The 26213-nt window shown below is 39.0% G+C and overlaps 1 protein-coding gene across 1 annotated transcript; it reads right to left on the bottom strand.

The window, feature by feature from the left end:
* Window positions 1-1608: 1608 nt before the first annotated feature.
* Window positions 1609-25948, bottom strand: SQLE (squalene epoxidase). Its single transcript, XM_029223221.1, has 11 exons — window positions 24916-25948; window positions 21180-21432; window positions 14493-14673; window positions 12928-13024; window positions 11894-12007; window positions 11638-11809; window positions 9723-9818; window positions 5210-5352; window positions 4632-4728; window positions 2877-2964; window positions 1609-2141 (listed from the first exon to the last, which is right to left on the bottom strand). The coding sequence occupies exons 1-11, from the start codon at window positions 25204-25206 to the stop codon at window positions 1949-1951; spliced, it is 1725 nt and encodes a 574-aa protein (XP_029079054.1). The 5' UTR covers window positions 25207-25948; the 3' UTR covers window positions 1609-1948.
* Between the last annotated feature and the right edge of the window lie 265 nt (window positions 25949-26213).

Here is a 26213-nt window from a genome sequence, read left to right on the forward strand (position 1 = left end):
TTCAGCTGCTCCTTCCTCAGCAAGCCCTGAGCCCCACCCCAAGTCCCCACTCCCTTTTTTTTTTTTATAACAGCTTAGCCATTAGCTTTTAACTCCTCCAAAATCCTAAATCACTCCTGAATGAAAATTACCCTGAAAGAGGAGGTGCCATCCTCTTGTGGCAATTTGGATAAGAGTAAGAAAGGTGTTTTAACTCTGACTGTATAGCTATGTCCTCTGGAGAGGAGAGGAACGGAACAAGCAAAAGAAACAAAAAACACCCAGTATCTGAAATGTGCTTGACAGTCAGTTAGCAAGTAGTAAGAAAAGCAGCATTAATTTGTAGTCAGGAGGCAAAGCTTGAGTCCTGATTCTGCCACTAGTTAAACTTTGTCCCAAGGTAGCCTACTGGCATCATCTATAAAATCAGGGCTAATGATTTCTCTGGTTCCCTTCAGTTTTCTGATTTTATGATAAGTTATTTCTTTTGTCAGAAGGTCTCAAATCCTAAGATACTGGAGGAGAAAAAAAATGACTTTATATGCTTCATTTCACCATCATTGTAGAAAGGATTTTAAAAAGCATCTAGTCAGCAGAGGGAAGCAGAAGGCTTATCAGCCCAGCTTGGTGGAAACCCAGGGAGGAATTTTAAAAGTGAACTGAAAGTTGCCTGGCATGTAAGGAGTTTGGGAGTCTCACCCACCGAAGCTGACACGTGAACTCAGCCGGTAAGTCTGTGGCCATCGTACGTCCACTTCTCAAAACTATCTTGCTGTTTCTCATTTGTAATCAGATGCACTGCAGTAACTGCATGAAATGAGAGCTTTAGTTCTCTGTGAAAATGTTCCCCGCGTAGAAAGCCAGCTGCTAATAAAAAGGTGAGATCTAAGAAAGTGTATTTTTAACCAGACAATTGAAGTGTATGATTTATCAGAGGGGAATTTCACAAAACCAAGCAAATGAGTCCACATACACTGTGCTAAAACAAGGTGAAGTGATCTGGCTAGTGAAAATTTTCCTCAACTGAAAAAATTTCAACTTAAAAGTTGAACAAGAGAAATGTTAATTATAAAAGCTTTATTTTATAAATAAAATTTTAGCCCTAATCGTTAGAATCTGAAGTAGTTACTTAAAATTCCTGGTTGTATTTTACTGCTCTTTTAATGGAAGCAATTTACTTTAGTGATATTTGGGGATTTACTTAAGAGTCATGATACCCTTCTGAATGTCCATAATCTCTTCAAATGTACTGTAAACTCAGTAAAGTCTGACTGATTTTAAGGCATTATGCCAGATATTGCAAGTGCTTATTTGTTCATTCACTGTTTCTTGAAATAAGCCTAGCCTGGCTTATTAATGTTACACAGTGGGATTTATATAAAGCCCTCGATTGCCTTTCCATATAAATGTGATATTTTCCAAGAACTCAGAAAAGAACCTTATCCAATTGCATAAGTGAGGAAAGACAGGTGGATAGATGAGGAAAATAAGGTCCAGAGATATTAAGGCAACTTCCCCAGCGTCAGGAGTTATTTAACACAATAGGTTTCCCTCCGCATTTTCCATCCCACTTTGGTTTCTTTTTCATGAAGTTAGGTAAAGAAGTCCACAGCGCGAGACAAAAAGACATGAGAGTTCGTTCTTCATTTTATTTGCATGCCCCACAATAACTCATCCCAAATACTGAATTCAAAAGACAAACTGCAGTTCTTCAGTGTTAGCACTAATTTATGGTAACAATCATTTCTTTTACATATCTATTTTATTGTACCCTTCATTTGAAATTGCAAACTAAAGTATATATTTACATGTTTATATACAAATAACTTCAAAAACAAATTAATCCCAATCTTGGTCCAAGAGTTCCCACTTTAGAAGAGGTATAGTACTGTGCCATGTACATCTCTTCCAAGTCTCTTAAGACTTGGCAAGTTCCCAGTATTCATTCACAGATGGTTCCCCTTTAAGCTTAATGAACCAAGAACTTCATTTCTGAGTAAATTAGAGGAAATATTACAGAACACGCTCTGTACAATACAGCACCGCTACTGAAAATGGCTCGGGGTTTTGTAATCCAAGGTTCTGATTTAAAGCAAAAATATGTGGCATAGGCTGCAACGGCAAAGAAGTGTCCGATTAAAACCAGAGGATTAGGAGTCAATCTGTAATAAATAGGAAAGATAAAAAGTATATATATATATATATATATATATATATATATATTAGTGAGACCTGGAAATGAAAGTTGACTCATAAAGAGGTTCCAATTATATATCATCTGTAAAGGTAAACACACACTCTACATTTTAGGGGACTTTACAAGCTTGTATCTGCCAGCTAAGGGACAAAGTAAAAAATTTTTTTTCTTACAATAAACTACTTAGACTTCACCCCTGTCAGAGAAGCCAGTACTTCCTCTTCGTTTATTAAATTGTCTGTTTTGAGCTGTTTCTCTCACTAGTCTTGAGATCTCGGTCTGAAATAGCTGGATTGCCTGGCTTGTTGAGTCTAGATGTTTCAAAAGATAACAGTGTTGACATTCAGATAGCAGACGAAGGGGAAAAATCTTAAAGAATTTCATTTTGCAGACTTTCCAAGAATAATTCTACATATGTCTGCACCATCAGAACTGTTACTGAGTTTCATGAGTCCCAAAAGAATTAAATTCTAAATATAAACTTCTATTAATCATGGTTCCCATAGAATCAACCCTGTTTCCTAGAACAAAAATGCAGCACTAACTATTGCCTGTTTTCATTTCTCTGGGCTACGTTTTGTTTGGGATACTACTGAATGATAAACTGAAGGATAAAATGACACTTGCAGTCACTCATAAACCCAACTGTCCTAAGAAAGCCTGGAACACCCGTTTCCTCTGTGTCATCGAAACAACTTACACAGAAAGCAGCCCAACTGGACCAGCAACACATTCTCCACCAAGTTTGAAGTAAAGAAAACACGCTTTTCTTAGTTGATGTAGGGAATCTAAAATAAAAGTTAAAAATTACTCCCGATCAAATTATCCACACATTTATGTTGGGTATTAAGGAAATGTCAGAAAAAAATGAATGTGTAACATTTATTACACCTTACAGATAATTTCTAAAAAATCTAGTGCTGGCATTTCAGCAACCCAAGATTTCCTTTAAATTTCATAAGTCACATTACACATAGTAATTTAAGTGTGAATAAACTTTTTCTGCTAGTAAATAATTACTAAACATGCAGGTCTTAGAAGTTAGTTATTTAAAAGCTATTTCCTTGACTGTGTTGTAAATTCATTAAATGATGCAAACTACTTTGTTGTAAACACTTTTCTTATAAAAACACAGTTCTAGAAACCAGATTCCCAGTCTCTAAGATGCCTGATCCATATCTCTGAGCAGTAAATTATCAAGTAAAAACAACAGCTGTGAAGAGTAAATAATAATGCCTTACATGTGTACATTTTTTATACTTTTCAAAATAATTCATTAAGCCCTCACAACATAATATAATCAATCAATAACCTTTTTAATAGTACACAACCAATGTTCTTCTCGAGTATGTCTAGATTGTTCTTCACAAAAGATGAAAAAGGGTACAACAGGTAACGTTTTACTCCAATAAAGCTCATTCCTCCTCCACTATTTCGTAACTTTTTTAATGTTTTGTCGGCAGCTTCAAACTCATCATGTACGATACTCAAGAGCTTAGAAAAGCTTAGAAAGAAGAGCTTAGAAACACTCCAAATTTAGTTCTTTTCTTGCCCAACCAGCCACTGTAACTTCCATGCTCAACTAGCAAGAGAGATTTGCTTGGCATATCACAGTAAGCAAGTTGTCTTTTCTTTTAGCAAGAACGATGGCTAGAGACTCTGCAGGAAGTATCTGTACTGTATCATCCTTTGTAATCTGATCACCAAAGCATAGATCACTAGGGCCTCAGGCAGGTCATAGAAATAGCTTTGTCGTAAACACCTGAGGTAATGAGATTCAAGTTATATTTATTCTTGAAAACCTAAAGGTCTAGTTTTACTAACCTACCACTCACTAATTTGTACACGGCCATGGTTGGGAGGTGGCACAGATGCCTTTTCCTCCATTTCTACCACTGTTTCTGCTTAGTCATGTTTTCCTTAACATATAGATTGACCATCACCTCATATGGAAACAAAAGCGTGGGAATATTTCTGCTTGTGCACTTTAACAAAATCTAGGCTTGATATGAAGCTCATATTCATTTTACAAAATACTACTTTGAAAAGAAATTAAAACTAGTGTTCAGGAAGAAAAAGATTAACAACTATATTGCCTTTTAATTCATGGCCAGAAAGATCTTCCATCATAGTCTCATGCATTTGCATAAGATCTGCATCGCAATCTTATGCATCTGATTTGGACCAGAGGGGTGAATAATGACACATTAGTGAGGTATTGCTATTAAGGCTGTCTCCGGAAGCAACAGCCTTCCACACAAAGCGGTGGCTACATGATGATTAGAAAAAATCTTGCTCAAGGGCTGAGTCAAAAAGGACAACCAACTTGGAAATTAGCAAACTCAGGAAACATTTCTAGTTCTGGCCTAATCACTAACTTTTTTGTAATTAAGTTCCCTTCCTGTGCTAAAACCCTGCACTTCAGCAATATTCTTTTAAAAATATCTGCACTTACCATCTGTGGCAGAAAATAATTCATAAAGAGCCTGAGCAAGGATATTCACAACAAAGGAATGAGATGTTTTTCTTGTCCAATAGAATGATTTTTTGGCCTAAAAAGGAAAAAGATCACTTATTATATGGTAAAGGGAAGGAAGAAAGGGAGAGAGGGAGAGAGGGAGGGAGGGAGGGAGGGAGGGAAGAAGGAAGGAAGGGGAAGGGGGGAGGGGGAGAGAGAGAGCGAGAGAGCACAAACTGATGTTTATAATCCCCTAAACTGATCGTTATCCTGAGGACTGTTGTACAGTAATTATGCCTTGTTCAACATTTACACACCCACCAAAAAAAAAATCTCCAGAGCAATGAGTTACATCTCTGAAGCTAAGTGGTCCAATGTTATATAATATCCAAATACAGAGAGTCTAAAAGATTCATAGGTTACAAGTCAAGTTCTTAATCCTGAACAAGACTGCTTAAGAATCACTACTAAGGACCAGGCTCCTAGGTACAGACCTCCCCTTCAAAGACCCATTCCTCTTAGGCCCCAGAAAGAAAGCTGTTTTGTGACATTTTTGTCAAAGAATAATATCTTACCTGGAAAACAGCTGCATCATCATAAAGGTCAGGGATACCCTTTAGCAATTTTCTCCATAGTTTTATATCATTAAAAACAACAGTCATTCCTCCTCCAGTAAGAGGATGCCTCATGTTATAAGCATCTCCCAAAAGAAGAACACCTATAAAAAGAGAGAAAGTAGATTATGACATCATCCTGGAGCATCCTTTAAGACAAACAAAAAGACTACTCTGGTAATTTATAAACATTTTGAATGTGAGCTAGTAAATGAGAATGTGAAAATACAAGGGACTAAATCATGACTAAAATTTGTTCAGGCAAAAATTCAAGAGTTGATTCACTTAATATTTATTGGGTAACTAATATGTGCCAGACCCTGGGGATACAGTGAAAACAAGAGCATGGTCCCTGCCCTCAAGAAGCTCACATGTACGGGCTTCCCTGGTGGCGCAGTGGTTGAGAATCTGCCTGCTAATGCAGGGGACACGGGTTCGAGCCCTGGTCTGGGAGGATCCCACATGCCGCGGAGCAACTAGGCCCGTGAGCCACAACTACTGAGCCTGCGCGTCTGGAGCCCGTGTTCTGCAACAAGAGAGGCCACGATAGTGAGAGGCCCACGCACCGCGATGAAGAGTGGCCCCCGCTCGCCGCAACTAGAGAAAGCCCTCGCACAGAAACGAAGACGCAACACAGCCAAAAATAAATAAATAATTAATAAACTCCTACCCCCAACATCTTCTTTAAAAAAAAAAAAAAAAGCTCACATGTGACCCTAAGATTAAGTCAAACAATGTCAAAATATTTATAAGGCCTCTTCCACGAAAAAACAATGTACAGGCATCCATGCATAAACAGCAAGCCTTCCACAAGGGAAAAAAATCAAGAGGTCGTTGACGTTTCACAGTAATATTTGCTGCCAGCATGTTGTAGAGAGATGTCTGTGTGGTTCCAAGGGAATAGGCAGATATCCCAAAACCATCAGAAGTTAATTTAGGAGAATAAGCCTTGATTGAATCTTAGCTGAAAATTAGGCCCCCTTAAAAACAAAACTACAGAAGCAGAAAGCTCTGCACTTCGACTTGAGATACACCTCCTGACCAAGCTCCTGACTAAGGTTCCCATCAGTTGTCAGCCTGGCTAATGACCTATGACTTAGAGGGACAGTTAAACAAAGTATTTAATTTTGTCTCTGAGAGAAATAGCCAACCATAATAATAGTGGCAAGGTGGCAGAATTATGGATAATTTTTTTCTGTAATGTCACAATATACTACACTTATAACTAATTATAGAATACACATATATTTATGAAAAGGTATATTCTAAATATTAATCCAAGTTTTTTATGTATTAGTCTAATACCTTCACTAAAAACCACGAACTATAACCAGCTTTTATTCCTCTTTCTCCATGGAACATTACCAATCCCAGCAACTAAGATATGTTCTCACAGCATGCTGTTTATATCAATTTGGCCTGGCTTTCATTCTGCTTTGCAGTATAGTTTGTTCATATGACTGGTAGTTTATGATGCATGTTTTTCCATAGCTCAGGAGCCACAGTATATTGACAGCTCCCGTTCACACCTCTCCTCAGGGCTCCACCCTCCTGTTTTCAGTGGGGCTCCACCTGGCCATTCAAATGACCTCCCAGCCCTTCACACTATGTCCAAAAGTGAACTCATCATCTCTCCACACTTCCCTAAACTTACACACTTTTCCCTATATTTCCGATGTCAGCAAATAGGTGGCAAAATTATCTAAGCCTGAAACCTGGGATCCCTCAAGAGACCTCACTGTTTCTTACTACCATTAATCACTGAGTTTCATGCATTCTTCATCTTAGATGCTACCCAAATCCATTCTCTACCTTCCATTTTTATTGCCACACCCTAGTCCAGGCCCTTCATTATCATTTACATGGAATAATTAAATAGCCTTACTATAGGCTTTAGTCGGAACTTTCCTCCAAACCACCTTCCACAACATATCAGAGTAATATCTTTGAAACAAAACTCTAGTCATGCCACTACCTTGTTTAAAACTTTTCAGTGAACTATTAGAACTAATAAATGAGTTCAGCAAGGCTTCAAGATACAAGTTAAATATGCAAAAGTCAATGTTTTTCTATACACTAGCAATGAAGAATCTTAAAATGAAAATAAGTCCACTTATAATAGCATGAAAAGGAGTAAAATACTTAGGAGTAAACTTAACAAAAATGTGAAACTTACCCTCTGAAAACTACAAAATACTGTTGAAAGAAATAAACTCTTACATTTACAGTCAAATTTTGACAAGACTGCCAAGGCACTTCAATAGGGAATAGTCTTTTCATCATATGGGGCTGGTGCAACTGGATATCCACATACAAAAGAAGCTGAACCCCTTCCTCACACCATACATAAAATGTAACTCAAATGAATCAAAACACCTGCCTGTAAAAGCTAAAGCTATAAAACTCTTAGAAGAAAATATAGGAGTAAATCTTCATGACTTTGGGTTGAGCAAAGACTTTACATATGACATCAAAAGTGACAAAAGAAGAAACAAGATAAACTGGACTTCATGAAAATTAAAAACTTCAAAGAACACCATCAAGGAAACCAAAATGACAATCCATGGAATGAGAGAAAAACTTTGCAAATCATATCTAATAAGGGATTTATATCTAGAATAAAGAATTCTTAGAACTTAATAAATTTTTTAAAATTTACCCAGTTAAAATATGTGCAAAGTCTGAACAGACATTTCTCCAAAGAAGATACACAAATGGCCAATAAGCACATGAAAATATGTTCACCATCATTGTCCATCAGAGAAATACAAATCAAAATCACAGTGAGATATCATTTCACATCTACTAGGATGCTATGAGCAAAAAGGCAGATAATAACCAATGCCAAGGATCTGGAGAAATCGGAACCCTCATACATTGTTAATGGAAACGTAAGATGGGTCAGACACTTTGGGAAACAGTTCGGCAGTTGCTCAAAGCATTAAACAGAGTTACCCTAAGACCCAGCAATTCAACTCCTAGGTATATACCCAAGGAAAATAAAAATAAATGTCCACACAACAACTCATACACAGGTATGAACCAAAAGTAGAAACAACCCAAATGTCTACCAATTGATGAATGGATAGTCAAAATGTAGTACTGACATATCCATACATGGAATATTATTTGGCCATAAAAGCAGATGAAGGACTGATACATGTTACAACATGGATGAACCTCAAAGAAGCCAGTTACAAAGGATCATATTGTATGATTCCATTTATAGGAAATATCCAGAAGAGGCAAACCTATAGAGACAGAAGGTAAATTAATGGTTGCCTGGGGACCGGGAGGAAAAAAGGAGTGACTGCTAATGGGTACAGGGTTTCTTTCTGGTGTGATAAAAATGTTCTAAAATTAATTGTGGTGATGGTTGCATAGACCTATGAATATACTAAAAACTAGTGAACTGTACACTTTAAATGTGTGAATTATATGATTTGTGAATTATATCTCAATAAAGCTATTAGAACTTTTCAATGACTTTCCATCGTCTATAGGATTAAAACTAAGCTTTAAATAAATATCTTACCTTTCTACCACTCTGACACCTATCCTATGCTCCAGCCATAGGAAGCTACTTGAGTTCACTTAAGTGCTGCCATTTCTCGGCCATCCTAGCTTTTGTAGATGTTGTTCTGCCTACTTAGAAGTTCCTCATCTCTCGGGACCTCCCTGGTGGCACAGTGGTTAAGAATCCACCTGCCAGTGCAGGGGACGTGGGTTCAATCCCTGGTCCGGGAAGATCCCACATGCCACGGAGCAACTAAGCCCGTGCACCTCAACTACTGACCCTGCGTGCCGCAACTACCTAGCCTACGTGCTGCAACTACTGAAGCCCGCGCGCCAAGAGCCCATGCTCCACAACAAGAGAAGCCACCGCAGTGAGAAGCCCGTGTACTGCAACAAAGAGCAGCTCCCGCTCGCCGCAACTAGAGAAAGCCCGTGGGCAGCAATGAAGACCCAACGCAGCCAAAAAAAAAAAGAAAAACTCCCTCATCTCACGTCCACCTGATGAGCTCCCACTCACCCTCCATGCCCCAAGTCCAGCTTTGTTTCCAGAGCAATGTCTTCCCCAAGCATCCTTCCCAGTTCACAGGCTCCCCTCCCTGCCTTGTACACCCCACCCCTTCGCAGTGAATCTGGGGTACCACGAGTGGGCTTTCATTACAGCATTTATGATCAGTGTTCTGAAATTATATGTCTATATCTCTCACTAGAAAACTGCCTTCTCTAGATTAAGGACTGTATTTAATTAACTGTTGTATCTCCAATAACTAGAACAGTGACCTATATGTACTGAATATTAAATAATAGATATAAAACTAATTTTGGTATTACTAATGCATTAATCCACAGTAATCAAGTTTCCGTACCACATGTTACAAACTGTACCACATACATGTCATTTGGAGTAATGAATCTGAATATTTGGAATATCTTTTATAAAATCAGTCCAATAAAATAATACCTCGTTTGTTTACTGGTGAAGAAGGGAGGAAGCTTGCTGGCATCGACCTCAAACGAGAATTCTGAGTGGCTTCTAGGAACGGTTCTTTGAGGTGATCTGCAGTAAAGCCCACCCCACCAAATAAATGGTTTATAACATTCCAATTTTAAGTTACCACATTTTCTTATCAAGAATAAACAAATACCTGCTACACATCTGTTATGGTTGTTACATATATTCCTTGCGAAAAATCAAGAACTAATTGTTACTAAAATTGTTCATTAAGCACCTAGTTATTCAAGCTAAGGAATTACTAAGGAATCTAAGAGAAAATCAATGTAAATAGATAAACATAGAGCTGGGTGAACCAGAAAACTTGAGGAAAAGTGAAGCAAATCCAGATGAGATGAGACAGGGAGAAAAACCACCCACCTCTCTTCCAAATGTTAAATGCTAGGTATCATATATTTAACGCCTAATTTACTGTCACCACCATATTCTATAAGATCAGATGAAATATACCACCAATTCACAAACAGCAGGAGGGTATGTACAGTAGAAAAAGGGTAAGGTGTATAGAGCACTACCTTTCTGAGCTTTAGTTTCTTCATCTAGAAATGAAACAGTTGGATTAGCTTATCTCTGAGATACTTCCCAGTTTTAAAGTTTTGTGCTTCTACCTGCATAGAAAATAAACTTTCTTTTCATACAATTCGTAATCTGGGAATATAGGAGCAGAATGCCTATGCTGAAACTATTCCTTCCTACAATGAGTAGAATTTCCATAACTTGACTAATTTGAGCATAAAATTACACAGGGCAGTCTGCTGCAACTAAGTTTCGGATTGGGGGAAAAAATCTATATAAAAGAAAAAAATGCTAAAACTATCACATTATTAACTATCCTTCTCCTAAATATGCGTAACTCATTCTTTCCATCTGAAAGCTTCAAAAATGGCTTAACTGAGTGAAAATGTATTGAAGTGCTGAAAATGTCATTGTTAAAAATCTAAATTGGTCCATGTATACCTTAATTTCTGTTAATATTCCATTAATTATTAAATAGAGTGCTTTCACTTAAGTTTAAAAAATAACTTTGCTTAATTTAAAAAATAACTTAAAAAACATAATATTTAAATAAAACGTACTCATACCAAGGATAATGTGCTATTACTATAATCATATCATAACTGGCAAGCAGGGTTTCCCTTCAATTTTATCAATATTCTTAATAATTTGTTTACATTTCTTTCTTACATCTTCCTATTCTCAAAAAATAATAATTTTAATGAGTGTTTTACAAAGATGTCTGAAAGACCCCTTATAACCCTCATGTTCTGAGGTCAGAGATGTATGAGCCAGACAGACCTGCTTTCCACCTTGGCTCTGCCACTTACTAAAGGTTTGTATTTGGAGAAGCTAAGTAACCTCTCTGAATCTTAGTTTCCTCATCTGTAAAATGGGGATCATGATAATGCCTACCTCATAGGGTAGTTGTGTAGACATTCAATTATGTTTGTAAAACACCTCTTATATGGTAGACATTCAATATATGGTAGCTACCATTTCTACAAAAACCAAGCACAAGAAGTAATTAAGTGTAAGAGCTATTTCAAGAATTCACATACCTACACTGCTATCCAGACTACCTTAAAAAATACCATATATGCCACTATTAATGATTATTCAGAAAACTATAATTATTACTAAGAAAAAATACATTGAAACTATTTTTTTTACTTGGAGATTTTTTTTATGTGCTAGTTTAAATAGTTCATTCAGCTCCAGTGTAGCTTACTGGATGAATTTTTCACCTGCCATCCTTATCTTTGGCCTAATTTAGACAAAGCTTCAGTGAGAACTGGAAATGAAGGGCCTTTTGTGAGACTTGCTTGCAGACAGTAGGTTACAATGGCAGTGAAATACTATTTCTTACTAGGTAATTGTGGGTAAATGTTTTCAGTCATGTATTCTCTTAAATTCCTTGGCATTTCTCCTCGGACGTCAACAAGTACTCGAGTTTCATTAGGTGAAATCTGGTAGATGAGAACTGGACTCGGATTAGCTAAAATAAGTTCAGCATGATTTGCTTTAAACTGCGGTGCATTCTAGAAAAACAAATAAATAAAATATTTTAATAATTTTCAAGTTTCAAGTTGCTTTTATTTCCTACAATTGCATTCCTATGGTACCTTCATAAGGAAGCCAACAAAATGTGAAGAAATGGAAACTTTATTGGCGACCAGGTTTTTCCTGAACTTGGAAAAAAGTCCATCTGCAACAACGGTCAATGGAGCATGGAGTTCCTACAACAAAAACAAAGAATACTCAGCTAAATGGTTAGAAGTACACAGTGAAAAGGACATTCTTTTAAAAGGTACATGAACAAATTTAAATACATTATGGGGCATTACAGCGTATTTGAAGATGATGCTATTGAAGGAGCTGTTACATGGGCTGAAGGTAATGCACAACCAATCTCTAGAGACCCTTCCCCTTGAGTCCCTGAGGATCACCTTCCTCCAAAGCCCTACCATCCAAACCATCTGGGATTAAGCTACTTTGATGGACACTGGGGGAAATTGCTACAAAGCAAGCACAGCCCATAGAGGATTGAATCTCATTACAAATTCCAAGGACTAACCACATTCCTTTATTCTAGAATTTTCTAACTTCACAGTTAGTGGCTAGGGCTTAGAAGAATTTTTGTACATGTAGATGTATGTATTTATATTATTTTGTAATTGCCCCCATTAGAGTATAATTCCTAGGACGTGGTTACCCTATGGAGCAGCCGGGAAGAATCAACAGATAAGCCTTGGACTTTCTCTTCTTTACTAAACCAACAGGAGCAAACTATTTTATTCTGCTATTTCCCCAGACATTCTCTTACTTTTTGCCTTTCTTACTTAAACAATATTTTATTCTAATTATTTCTTTTATGCTGAATCCTTCCTTTTTGCATCTTCCAGTTCCCCTCTGCTTCTCTCCTAGGGTACATTTCTCATTTCAGTTTTTAATACAGTTAAAATCGTGGTGTTTGTTTCTGAAGTTATTTGAACAGCATTCTGAAGTGCTCTAAAGAACATGTGTTCAATTTGGTGCAGAGGGCTTAGATCTTGGTCCCTTTGATGAATAATAAATTGGTGAGCCTACTTTTTTAAAGGAGTAGGAGAAAAAGAAAATAAAAATCTCTTAGGAAGAGCTAATATTTGATATATCTCACCTTGATGTCTCCAGTCTCTTTATCCCTGTACTGAACTCCCATCACAGCATCATCTTCTTCTAGTAACTGCAGCACAGTGCCCTCAATAAACTTTGTGCTAAAAGATAAATAAACAGAAATAAATTCTCCGGTAGCACAACTGAACAATTTAAATAAGGAATGAAAAATTCCCTTTTCTTTATCTCGAGTTTACCCATGTAAACTGGACACACATGTACATAGAAAAAGGTCTGGAATGACGAAAAGCAGAAAGATCATTAACGGAGTTTAGAATTGGTGTGGTTTCAATTTTCTAATTTCTTTCTTTTTTTTAATTTATTTTAATTTTGGCTGTGTTGGGTCTTCGTTGCTGTGCACGGGCTTACTCTAGTTGTGGCGAGCGGGGGCTACTCTTCGTTGAGGTGTGTGGGCTTCTCACTGCGGTGGCTTCTCTTGTTGCTGAGCACGGGCTCTAGGCGTGCGGGCTTCAGTAGTTGTGGCACGCAAGCTTACTAGCTGTGGCGCACGGGCTTAGTTGCTCCGCGGCATGTGGGACCTTCCCAGACCAGGGCTTGAATCCGTGTCCCCTGCATTGGCAGGCGGATTCTTAACCACTGTGTCACCAGGGAAGCCCTTAATTTTCTAATTTCTTAAAATGGAATACATATTACTAATGTAATGATTTTTTTTAAAGCATTTTAAAAAGTAACATGAGGTTTTATCTCATTCGTTAAAAAATAAAGTACATGCAGAAAAATTTTACATACCCACACAAATTCATACACGGAATTGGAATTTATCTACCAAATTATTCAGAGTAGTTACTTCTAGTTAGAAGGATCATGGATAATTTTTACAATCTTCTTTATATTTCTGAGTATTTTTCCATTTTTCTACAGTGAACATATACTACTTCCATAGATATCAAATTCTTTCAGTTCTAAGAATAATCCACTCATTTCACTTGCTTTGTCAACACTTAAGCCTTTGCCAATGACATGAGGGTTCTCATGTTTAAAACTTAAACCTCCATTATAATGCATAGGGCTAGAGACAAATATAAGTTAATAGTTAAGAGGAGAAGCCCTTTAAAAACTGTGAATCATTATACTATACACCTGTAACTTACATAATATTGTACATCAACTATAACTCAATAAAAAGAGAGAGAGAAGCAGCCAGTTCTGTCAGTCTAGGTCCTTAATATGAATGGAACAGGGATCTTCTCTTGAAGTTCTCTAACCTGACTTTTAATAAAAAGTACCATAACCACAAACCCCAACTCCCAAATGGGCACATATGAACTTAAACCTTAATTACAACAACTATATCCTCTAAATTCCAACCACATAAAAGATCACATATTTAGTCAAAGGATATGTCATTCAAAGGAAGGTTATCTATATGATACTCTTAACAAAGGCACTGAAGAACTAACATTCTTCTAACTTATGGTTTATTTTAGTATAATAGCTATGTTCTAACCCATACCCAAACACTTATGAAAATGTATAAAATAGTATTTGTACGAAGGCCAAGTTTAAATGTGTTTCTTTAACATCATGTATTTGAAGCTATAGTCTTACTTGGGCTCTGCCATAGCTGCTTTCCGGAGACTCATGATGAACCTTCCATGATGGAAAGCTCTTCCACTCTGCACATGACTGTTTTCTGACAGAGGGAAAGGAATCTGAACCTCTGATTTGCTCTCCTGATCATGAATTATGTAGCCATTTACAACCTGGGCATCAATACCTTCCACTGTATCTGCAAAACAATTCAGGTCAAAAAAATCAATTTTGTAATATACCCAGAGTTACACTAGGCACCAAGAGGACATGGACCATTGAAAATGAGTTTCTGTGTTCATAAAGCTATGATACCATTTGGAGAACTGGACATTAATATAACTATTTCAGAAATCTTAATGCTTCTGGAAGACAAGTCTTAGCAAATTCGTAATATCACAAAAGGTAAATATTTACATATAAAATTCACTCATTAAAATTCATAGGAAAAATATTAAGACCCTAACAATAATGGGTAAAAGTGTATAGATGATTCACACTAAGCAGTACAGAAACATTGAACATATCAGGGAAAATGTTCAAAACTTGATTTAAAAAAATCAATGAAATAAAACTGAAACAATAAGACACCAGATCTCTCAAAATTGCTAGTGAGATAAAGATAAAATGGATAAATCTATATATTACTGGTCATATTATAAAGTAATAACATTTTAGAAAATAAGTACAGCAATAATTATCAAGAACCACGAAGAAGTTAGCATCCTTTGATATAATAATTTTAGTCTTGTAATCCATCTAAGATATTCATCCTAAAGATGTAATTTATATTTTTAATAATTATTAAAGGTGTATACAAAAACAGGTTCACTACAGTGTTACCTCTAATAAGAATAACTGTAAATAACCTAAATATGAATCTAAGTTAGGTAAAGTACATTATTAAGTATGAACTGAGAAAATACTATGTACAGGCTTAAAATTATGCTAAAGAATGGTTAACAGTATTGGAAATACGTTTCTGTGAAAAAGTGGACTTTAGCATGTATATTAAAATAGTCACATAATATATATTTAAATACATTAAAATATATTAGGATTAAGTACATTAAAATAACTTCATTTCTGATGAAAGGAAAACTTTATAATAAACAATTTTTATCACACATCTATGCTAAGATCAAAATAAATCAGTTTCTGATATGCTTTTTAGTCACACTTAAAAGTCCAGTCAGGGACAAGCTGGATGAATACTTGTCACACATCTGACCTAGGACCAAAGTAAGTTAATTTTTTGGTATGGTTTCTAAATTATTCCAGTTAAAATTCATTCAGAGCAAAGTACACATACATCCTAAAAGCTTCCAGTTAGCAGTGTATTCACTTTGGATCTCTTTGCCAGTCTTTACCGACCTAAATGTTTAAAGCCCATCTAGTATTTCTACTTTTGTTTTGTCAGCTACTGAGATAGCTTGTTTTTCTTAAGCCATAATTGTATTATGGAAGAACTTTAAATGCTAAAACTGTCCAATTTAGAACACAACAGACAATGTGAAAAGTATACAGACGATGTGAAAAGTATATAGTAGCACAGTAAAATTTTTCCTTGGGTAAATTATCCTAAGTCAAGTATATAAACAAGGTCTAATTTAAGATTTCTTGAAAAATCTTTCTCTCTCTTTCTACTTTATTGATGAAATCAAACATGACAGACTTTGGCACTTTTACTTCCTTAAGCAGGCAGGAAGATGGCACCCTAAACCTTAATGAAATTCAGGCTTCACAAATACTAGATAGTTAATAACTTTGAAGACAGTGATGGGACTTAGAGCTGTCACTAACTATTAACCATATAGCTCCAATATTAGACTACTACTATCAACGTATCAGATAAACTGGCATGGAAAACTCTTCCACATTGAAAAATGCAGAATTGCTTTCTATGAAAAGGCAAGCTAAAAAACAAAACCAACAAAAAAACTGCATATGCTAAAAATGAAAAGCAACTTCAAAGTCAAACCAGTGAGCAAGTTTTAAAGGCAATAGCATAAGGGCATCAGAACCACAAGCCTAAAAGGCTGGAGTTATAAGGGCCACTCCTGGATAGGAGGTAGGGGCCCCCACAGGCAATGGACGTTGGAACTTGGCACCATACGTAAATTTCTTGTCAATACGACAGAGACCAGAAAAAATCAATTCAACGCCCTGAGACATGGCATGGAAGTAAGCCATCTACCATAGGCCATGGGTGGAGTCATCCATAAGAAATCCAATCATAACTTTGTACCATGACCTGGTGTGAAGTCTGAACCTCAAAATGAGTATACAGTGCATAATAAAATAGGTATCACTTATGGAAGTCCAAATATAAATCAGAGTCAAGGAGTAAATATAACAAAAGACAAACAAAATTTATGACATTTTATTTAAATACACTCAAGACCTAACTGAATGGAGAGTATACCACATTCATGGATAGGAAGTCCAAGACAATTTTTCTAAACCTGAGCTAGACATTTAATGCTATTTCAGTCTTAATCTTGACAGGGTTTGTTTTCATGGGAATTGAAACCTGATTCTAAATTTTATATACAGAAAAGCAAAAAGGCCAAGAAAAGTCAAGATAATCCTAAAGAAAGTGAGGTGAGGAGGAGGTTCCCCACTGGATGATGAGACTTATTATAAAGATATAGCATTTAAATTATAATGTATTCATTTGAAGAGTTCTAGATATTAAGCTTAAGCCAAAGGGCAATCAATTCACTTATTAAAAACCCACACACCAGGATGGGTCAGTCAGTATTATATTAAAAGTCCACACTCCGAAAAGTAACTATTTCAAGGGCTTCTATTATCCATAGCTCATCACACCTGAGGGGGAACTGATAGCATAATGAATGTTAAAAAGGACTCTTGCTATGATACTAAAGGTACACATGATGCGTGGACTGGCTAAAATACCTCAGTGGCTCCCCTCCCTCTTGCACGGCTCTCCTCACCCTTACATGAACTACCCGTAAGAACCCATTGAGGTTTGCTGCCACAACCTTGGACATATCCCCTGAGGCTGGATTTCTAAATGATTCTAAGTCCAGTCATTAGTCTGAGGGCATTTCCAGTTGCCTGATGTTCAATGATAAAGGTAACAAAATCCTGTCTCAGGATACTGTCACATCTGCCTCAAGCGACCGTCTCATGAAGGGTGGTGGTTAGGAAACTTAAAAGGACAGAGGTGGACCTCCCTTCCTCACAATGCACTCTCTCCACTTGGGTCCAGAGCCCTGCAGTCTTTTGCTTTTCCTCCTCACCTGCTCCTTCTCGGTCGTCTTTTTTGGCTCCGGCTCACCTCACTGACCTCTATACGTTACAGTACCCCAGGGGTCGTCCTGCACCTCTTCTTGGCAATGTCGTCTAGTCTCATTTAAATACCATGACTCCTCTCTTTCTCTCATCCCTCACATCTGATCCATCAGCCGGTCCTACTGACTCTTCCTTCCGAAGATAAATATATTCCCAGAATGTGACCACTTCCCCCACCTCTACGGCTACGACCCTAGTCCAAGCCAACAACTCTCACTGATTCCTCAATAATCTCTAACAGGTCTTCCTGCTTCTGACTTGCCACTTTATGATCTACTCTTTTTTCTACACAATAACAAGAATATTTTAAAATAATATTTCTAATCATACTTCTAAAATGTGAAATCTAATAATAACTCCTCTTCTTAAAATTCTCCAGTGGCTTCCCTTTGGAGTAAAAGCCAAATCCATATAGTGGACCACAGTGGAATCCAGCCCCCATTGCCCATCTGACCTTTCCTCTATAATTCACACCACTCAAGTCAACACGATTCTCCTTCCTTGCTCTTCAAAGAGGCCAGGCTCACTCCTCCCACCGGGCTTTTCCCCTTGATTCTCTCTCTGCCTGGAGAGAGAGTCCTTTCCTCCAGGTAGCCCTAACTCCTTCACCACCTTCAGTCCTTTACTCAAATGTCATCTTCTCAGCGAGGCTTTCCCTTCTCCCACTTCATTATTTAAAACTACACGCCACCCTCAACTCCCTATGTCCCTTTTCTGATTCTTCTCTAAAGCCCTTATAACCATAATATATACTCTAAATTGTATTTATTCATCTTTTATCACCACCCTCTACACTAGAATGTGTGCTCTATGAGGGCTGGAATCTTTGTTTTGTTCACTACTGTAGCCTCAGCACCCAGAACAGTACTTACAATACGGCCAATGCTTAATAAATATTTGTTAAATGAATGTAACCCCTTTAGTCGCCTCCCTCTCAACTTTATCTTCTCTGTCACCACACAAACATACTCTATCTAGTATCAAAATACCCCTCCTTTGGGGACTTCCCTGGTGGCACAGTGGCTAAGAATCCGCCTGCCAGTGCAAGGGACGCGGGTTTGAGCCCTGGTCCGGGAAGATCCCACATGCCGCGGAGCAGCTAAGCCCGTGCACCACAACTACTAAGCCCACACACCACAACTACTGAAACCCACCGCCTAGAGCCCGTGCTCTGCAACAAGAGAAGCCACCACAATGGGAAGCCTGCATACCACAACAAAGACCCAATGCAGCCAAATATAAATTAATTTTTTTAAAAAAACCCTCCTTTATCCTCACATCTGCATCTCACCTCTGCCGTTTCTGTATTCTGTTAGAGAAAAACTCCTCGAGAGTAGTTCTCTAGTCTCAAATTTTTAAATCTCCCACTCACTTCAGTCTAGGTTTCGTCTACACAACTCCACCGAAACACCGTCAATGTCACAAGCAACCTCCAAATGGCCAAATCCAATGGCCCTTTCTCTACACTCATCTTACCTGACCCTTCATTAGCAAACCATGACATGGCTCCTTTCCTTTCCTGATACGTACCCGTCCCCTCCAGCTAGAAACATTTTCCTCTCTTGGATTATGGACACCAAACTCTCCTGGCTCTTTTCTGCCACTCTGCTGGCTCCCGCTCAGTCTCCCTGGCAAGCTCCTCTTCTTCTACCCAATCTCTAAACATCAGTTTCCCAGGACTTGGTTTATTCTGTCTCCTCTTTTCTCCCTGCACACTCTCCTTAGCTGGTCTCCATCACTGCTGTGGCTTTTAAGTATTACCAATATGCTGACATCTCTGAAATGTCTACTCCAGCCAGCTCAAATCACTCACTCCTCTGCACTCGAGATTCATATATTCAACTTGACATCTCCACTTGGATATCTCAACAGGTCTCCCAACTTCCTCCCAGTGTCTGTTCCTCTCTAGGTCTTCTTATCAGCAAACAGCACCGCCATCTACCAGTTGTTCAAATCAAAACCTAGGAATCATTTTTTAATACCCCCTCTCTCATACCTCACATCAGTCCTTTAGTAAGTCATGCCATTCCTGCCTCTTAATTTGGTCATGAATCTGTCCACTTCTCTTTACATCCTCTCTACCATACTAGTCCAAACCACCATCATCTGTCATTTGGACTTAGCAATGAGCTCCCACCAGACTCCTTGAGTTGACTCTTGCTACCGCACCACCACAGTCTTGGAGGCTATTCACCACACCATATCCACACATTCTTTTAAAACAGCTTTCTACAAACTGCAGGATGTGACTCAACGGTAAATTGTGAAATGACTTTCGAGCTGTGAATTGTATACCTGGGTAAAATCATGACAAGTATTTAAAAAGTAAAATTTCAGTCTGATTTAGGTATGTTTGTAGGTACTGAGTCAGGATGTAAGGTGTGTCTGTCATTGTGAGTAGCTGTCAAAGGTCTGAAGCCTTTATAGAGGCGTAAACAGGATCCTGTCATATTCCTGCTCCACTGCCTTCAAAGCCCTGCATGACCTGGCAGCTGCCTACCTCTCCAACCTTAATCTCAAGCCACTCCTTTCCCCATTACCCAATACTTTCTGGCTACATCGGTCTCCTTTTCAGTTCATTGAATAAAATAGCAAACATTCACATAGTGCTCACTACATACCAGGAACTGTTCTGAATGCTTTGTCTTTATGAATTTAATTAATCCTCTTAAACTACGAGACAAGGACTGTTTTAAGTGTGCCAGTTTTACAGGTGAGGAAACTAATACACGGGAGGTTAAGTAACTTAGCCAAGATCACACAGCTTTTTATGTATCTGAGGTGGTAGTCAAACCCAGGCAATCTAGTGCCAGAATCAATGCTGGTAATTACTACAACATACTGCCTACCCTACATACCAAGCCAGCTCTTTCTCAGTTCACAGCCTGGGCCTATATTTATACTTTGATTCCCAAGAGTAGATAGCTGATCTGTCTTGTTCACCGGTATAGCCTTGGCACCCAGTACAGCACCTCATACAAAGCATACAGCAAATATAAGTATTTCCTAAATGAGTAGTATTTAAAAAGCACTGGGTTAATGGATGAATGATGCTTTAAAAAAAAGGTTCCATAACAGGTACATCATATGCACTCTACAAATGATAGTTCCCTTCACCTTTCACTAAATTTCATGTCCTCATTCTGGTTTTCCAGTCTTCAATTTTGACCATTACAATGTTTTAGCCACTTCATTTATCTCACTAAGGCTACTTCATATCTCCTCATGCTTATTTTCTCCTTTGCTCTCATTTTCATGCAAATTTGTTGGTAAATGAATAGAGTAACTTTTATACATGAAAATAAAATGGAATACCTTTTTACCAGTCATAGCAAAGAGTGCTTGCTTATGCCACATAACTCCTAAAAATCACTATGAACCTACCTTCAAGACCCAGGTCTTTAAGGACATGATAACCGCCTGGCTGCAGAAATTCTCCAAGTATCCTGTCAGGCTCTTTTAAATCTCTCTCAATTACCGTCACCTTTCTCCCATCTCTGGAAAGCACTGCTGCCAAAGCAGAGCCGAGTACACCAGACCCCACGATGATAATTTCTGGATCATTTTGAGAAGATATCAACGTAGAGGCAGTCGCTCCTATTAAGGTCGTTTCTGAAATACTGGTTCCTTCTTTGCACTGTTTTAAAAAAAAAAAGTGAATTATGTAGCCACATTTGTTGTCTTTAAATCATACTACTACTATATAGACACACTGGACATTTGCATCTTAGGTAAAAACTATACCCTAAACATTATCAAACCAAATGAACTGTTATGTTTTTAAATCCAGATCATATATAAAAAAAGATATCAAAATATTGGTTAAACAAAAATGTACAATAATATCCCAATAAAATTAAATGTGTCTTCCATCATTCAGACATATTTAGAAAATGCTGTCACATATTTATAAATCCATAATAGGCCAAACATAAAAAATGTTTACAAGGGGCTTCAAAGACTTACAGGGAAAATTCTATCATTAATTACTCAATGCTGAGCATCTACCAGATGCAAATCATGTACAACTTTTTTTTTAATTAATTAATTTATTTTATTTTATTTTTGGCTGCGTTGGGTCTTCATTGCTGCGCGCGGGCTTTCTCTAGCTGTGGCGAGTGGGGCTACTCTTCATTGCGGTGCGCGGGCTTCTCATTGTGGTGGCTTCTCTTGTTGCGGAGCACGGGCTCTAGGTGTGCGGGCTTCAGTAGTTGTGGCACACGGGCTCAGTAGCTGTGGCTCGCGGGCTCTAGAGCACAGGCTCAGTAGTTGTGGCGCACGGGCTTAGTTGCTCCGTGGCATGTGGGATATTCCCGGGCCAGGGCTCAAACCCGTGTCCCATTGGCAGGGGGGTTCTTAACCACTGCGCTACCAGGGAAGTCCCATACACAATTTCTGATATGACTTCATGTTGCAAATTATTCAGCACCCTGTAGATATTTCAACTATTCATCTTTATTTTCTCCCTCTGGATTTTCATCTGAAAAATCTACCTTAATCTAAAATCACTTTTATATAACAAAAAGACTGTCAAATCCTGGCTATTGATCTATTAATTGAGAATATTTATCGTAAAATTCCAAGAGAATAACTCATTCTGTCCCTTGGGATTCGACCTGTTCACAATTTTAGTCCTTACATATAAGAATATATTTAATTTACCTTCCTTTTCCCCTATCCTGATACTCTTATGAGAGCCTAGTCAAACAAGTGGCCCTCCAGTTTAGGAATAAGGACAAACATTAAACCTATCACTCATTGGGCTGACAGTAAAAACCTTAACTTTGATTATAAGAAGATGAAAAAGGCCTGTTTTGAGAGATTTATGCCCACTGAGCATAACGGTGCCTGTTACTTTTTTTTTAAAGAATAATTCAATATTGTTTCTTTCTTTTGTTTTGTTTTTAGCCGTGTGTACTGTGCATGTGTGATCTTAGTTCCTGCACCAGGGACTGAACCCTTGTCCCCTGCATTGGAAGCACAGAGTCTTAACCACTGGACCGCCAGGGAAGTACCAATTCAATACTGTAGTAAGTATTTTCTCTTGGTACGTGGATTCACAAATATGAATACATTTCAGATTCAGAGTTGCAAGGAACCATCTTCCTTGAGTTCTCTGACCTTATCGATTAAGACTAAATGCAATTTTGATGGGGTTTTAATGCCATTTTGACAGGGTTTTAATAAAAAAGGAAGGAGATAAAACCTAAAATCCTTTAGAATTTTAATTCTCTGTGATTCTAATATTCATTCCACCTGTATAGTGGACTGGGGCATTCCTGTCCATTCTACTTTTTTATAATTTCTCTTAGACAAATTATCTTTTCACAATAGAGTCTACTCTTACTCTCAGTATTTCTTAATGGCCAGAGCAACTGTCTGTATTTAAATTACTGTTCTGAGAGCAAGAAAAGCCCCTTTTGTCATCTTAGCCATTTGTTATTAGTTTTTCTTCCTAAATTTTCCCTGTTAAACACACACACACACAATCCTGGAAGGGGAACTCTGGAGAAAGTTACGTCTTTCAGAGCCTGGTCAGTAGATCAGCAGTTCCCACTAATGGGAACTTAGTACTCATTACAGTCTACCAATTCCCAGGTATTTAGGAAATAAGCAGAAAGCCTGAGGTATTCACAAAGTGGAACCAATAGTGACTGCTGGTAATCCGATTTCCTACCCCCAAATTTCTCTACGGTATAACGACATTCCAGCCACCTGGACTAGTGCTCAGTGACCTCGAGGGACATTATCTCAAAGATACCAAAGATGTCAATTTGAGGATTTAAGATTCCCTCTCCCTCCCCTCCCATTCCTCCAACCCACACCCACCCTATCACTGAATTCAGCACCACTTCAAAGGTTCCTGACAGAGACTACCTTTAGACTAATGTTAATAGCTACTATTTATCACAGTTATGAACAAGGCATTTTGCAAACATTAACTCATTCAATTCGCTATAACTACCAGCAAGGTTAGTGCTGTTCCCACCTAAAAGAGGCAACGGATCCTTACAGAAACTAAGCAATTTGCCAAAGGTCTCACAGTCAGCAGTGGTGAAGCAAAACTGCTAAACCAAGCCCCCCCTCTTCTGCAAACCGTGCTGATCTGTACTGCAGATACAGGAAAATGATGTGGATCCAGAACCCAAAAAGAGTGAATTATTTTGTAGGCCACGCACCCTAACGTCAAGTCACTGTCGTCCCTTACTTGGCCTACTGCTGGAGTCTCTTACCCCACATCCCTGCTTCCACTCTTGTACTCCTACAATCCATTCTCCACACAGAAACTGGAATGTGCTTCTTAAAAAGTAAAAATCGAATATCATTACTCCCATACTTAGAATCCTCCAGTGCTCTTGGGAAAAAGTATAAACACCCAAGGGCAACAAATCCGAAATGTTCTGACCTCGACAACCTTTCCCCCCTCATCTCCCACCACTGTCCTCGGCTGTCTTTGCAGGGATCATCGTAACTTCACGTGTATCTGAAGACCCACCTTTGATTTAGGAACATGGCTGAACTGCACACATTAGTCTCTTGATTTAGGACCTTGATTTACTCAAGGCTCCGCAGACGTGGGGAGGGGAGGGTGTTTTGCCTAAAACTTTAAAACACAGCATTTTTCTCTGCCAGCTCTTCCCACTGTTCTGTGACTTGCCCCAGGCTGCTGTGTCCCTTCTTATAAGCCACAGACTTAACCTGTAGCGGGTTTCTTTCTTCCCACGTTCAAACATAATCCTTACCAAAGGATTTAAATTAAAAAAATACTTTTTTCCAACACAGATGAATCGTGATTCTGTCCTAGTGATTCAAACATTTCAACTTTCATCATCAAATCAACATCCATAATCAAACCAATTTTATTTAGCATTGGCACCACCAACACTAAATGAAACAAAGGTTTTTCGATCATTCCTAAGAGCCTCAAGGATTTAGCCAAGGAACAGTCAAGAGCTTTTAAAACAAACAAACAAAAAAACCCAGCTATATGAGAATTCCTACCACAGTATCTAACCTGCAGCCTTTCGCCCTTTAAATTAGAATCTTTACATTTGAGTAATCCCAGTCCTAATTTTAATATAACACACTCATTCATTTGCCCACTTGGAATTCAACCTACCCTCCTAGACCCGAGCTGCTCTTTATTTTCTGATCCAGGGGGGGATTTGGCCCAGAAGAAGCCAATGAAAGGCAAGGCTGACAGAATATCCGAGAAGACCGCGAACTGGGAGCCGCTCTGCTGGCGCCCGAGGAGGGCCCCGTTCCGGTAGCGACAGCGATAGGACAGCACCAGCCCCAGCGACAGGAACACCAGCACGCACAGCAAGAGCTCCTTGTTGGCCAGAGAGACGAAGTCTCCGCATTTCTTATAAAAATAGGTGAAAGTGGCAATGCCAAGAAAAGTCCACATGGTTTAAAGGCTTCTTCGGTGACACCGGGTCAATGTTCAGATCCGATCTTTTCTGGTAGGGTTTTGGTGTTTAGATGTTCTCCCCAAAAGGTGTTGCCAAAAGTAGCACGGGGGACTGGCCAAAGTCCAGTAAACACCGTCCAGGGTTACAATTCAAATCGGACTAATTTACAAAATCACATAAAGTTAGTATAAAAGTATCAGAAGAGGGGAACGTTCTCCAGGATTTAAAAAACAGTATTTAAAAATCTCCTGCTCCAACAGCTCCCGACCAGGCTCTCCCCTTTCAAGCAATCCATGTATTTCCCCACCCCCCCTTTTTTTTTTTCTGGAAGGCGAGGAGGGTCCTGGGGGCTATTCCGGATGATGTTTTAAATTTTGTTGCTGTCTCGTCGTGCAGTAAAATTGCTCTTCTCTCTTACCAGCAGCAGGTGCCCTTTCAGAAGAGGAACAGGGGGAGAAACATCAAAGAAATATCTCGCGTTGGGAAAAATGCGGCTTCGCCTCGTCCGACAGCGATGGCCCAGCCGGGTCGGAAAGCGCCAAGGGCTGCGGCGGTGAGGAGTGAGCTTCCTCTCTCGCCGGGACCGCCTTCGCCCACCAAAGATGGCCTCGGACTGGAGACTGCGGCTCTAGGGCAGGGAAGCGCAGCCCCTACCTCGAGACCTCCACCTCACCGCGGCTCCCGAGGCACCAGCCCCCGAACCTTCCAGCCGCTGCACGGCAGTTTCCACAGCGCTACCCTTAGAGGGCAGCGGCAGCGGCGGCGGCGGCGGCGGCGGCGGCGGAGGCGGAGGCGGAGGCGGCGGCGGCGGCGGCGGCGGCGGCGAGGGCTCCCGACGGACTCCTCACCAGCATCCCTCACGGGCGGCGGCAGCCTTCCAGCGCGGCGCTTCAGCAGTAACCAGAGTAACCGCCTGGCGCCCTAGTTGATGGCCAGGCCCAGTGCGCCTCCGCGGAGGATGGGCTAGGCCTGGGCCAGGGACCAGAGGACGGGGCCCCGCCCA

Source organism: Monodon monoceros, unplaced genomic scaffold, assembly GCF_005190385.1.
Source record: "Monodon monoceros isolate NGI ecotype Baffin Bay Population unplaced genomic scaffold, NGI_Narwhal_1 Super_Scaffold_14, whole genome shotgun sequence".
NCBI lineage: Eukaryota > Metazoa > Chordata > Mammalia > Artiodactyla > Monodontidae > Monodon > Monodon monoceros.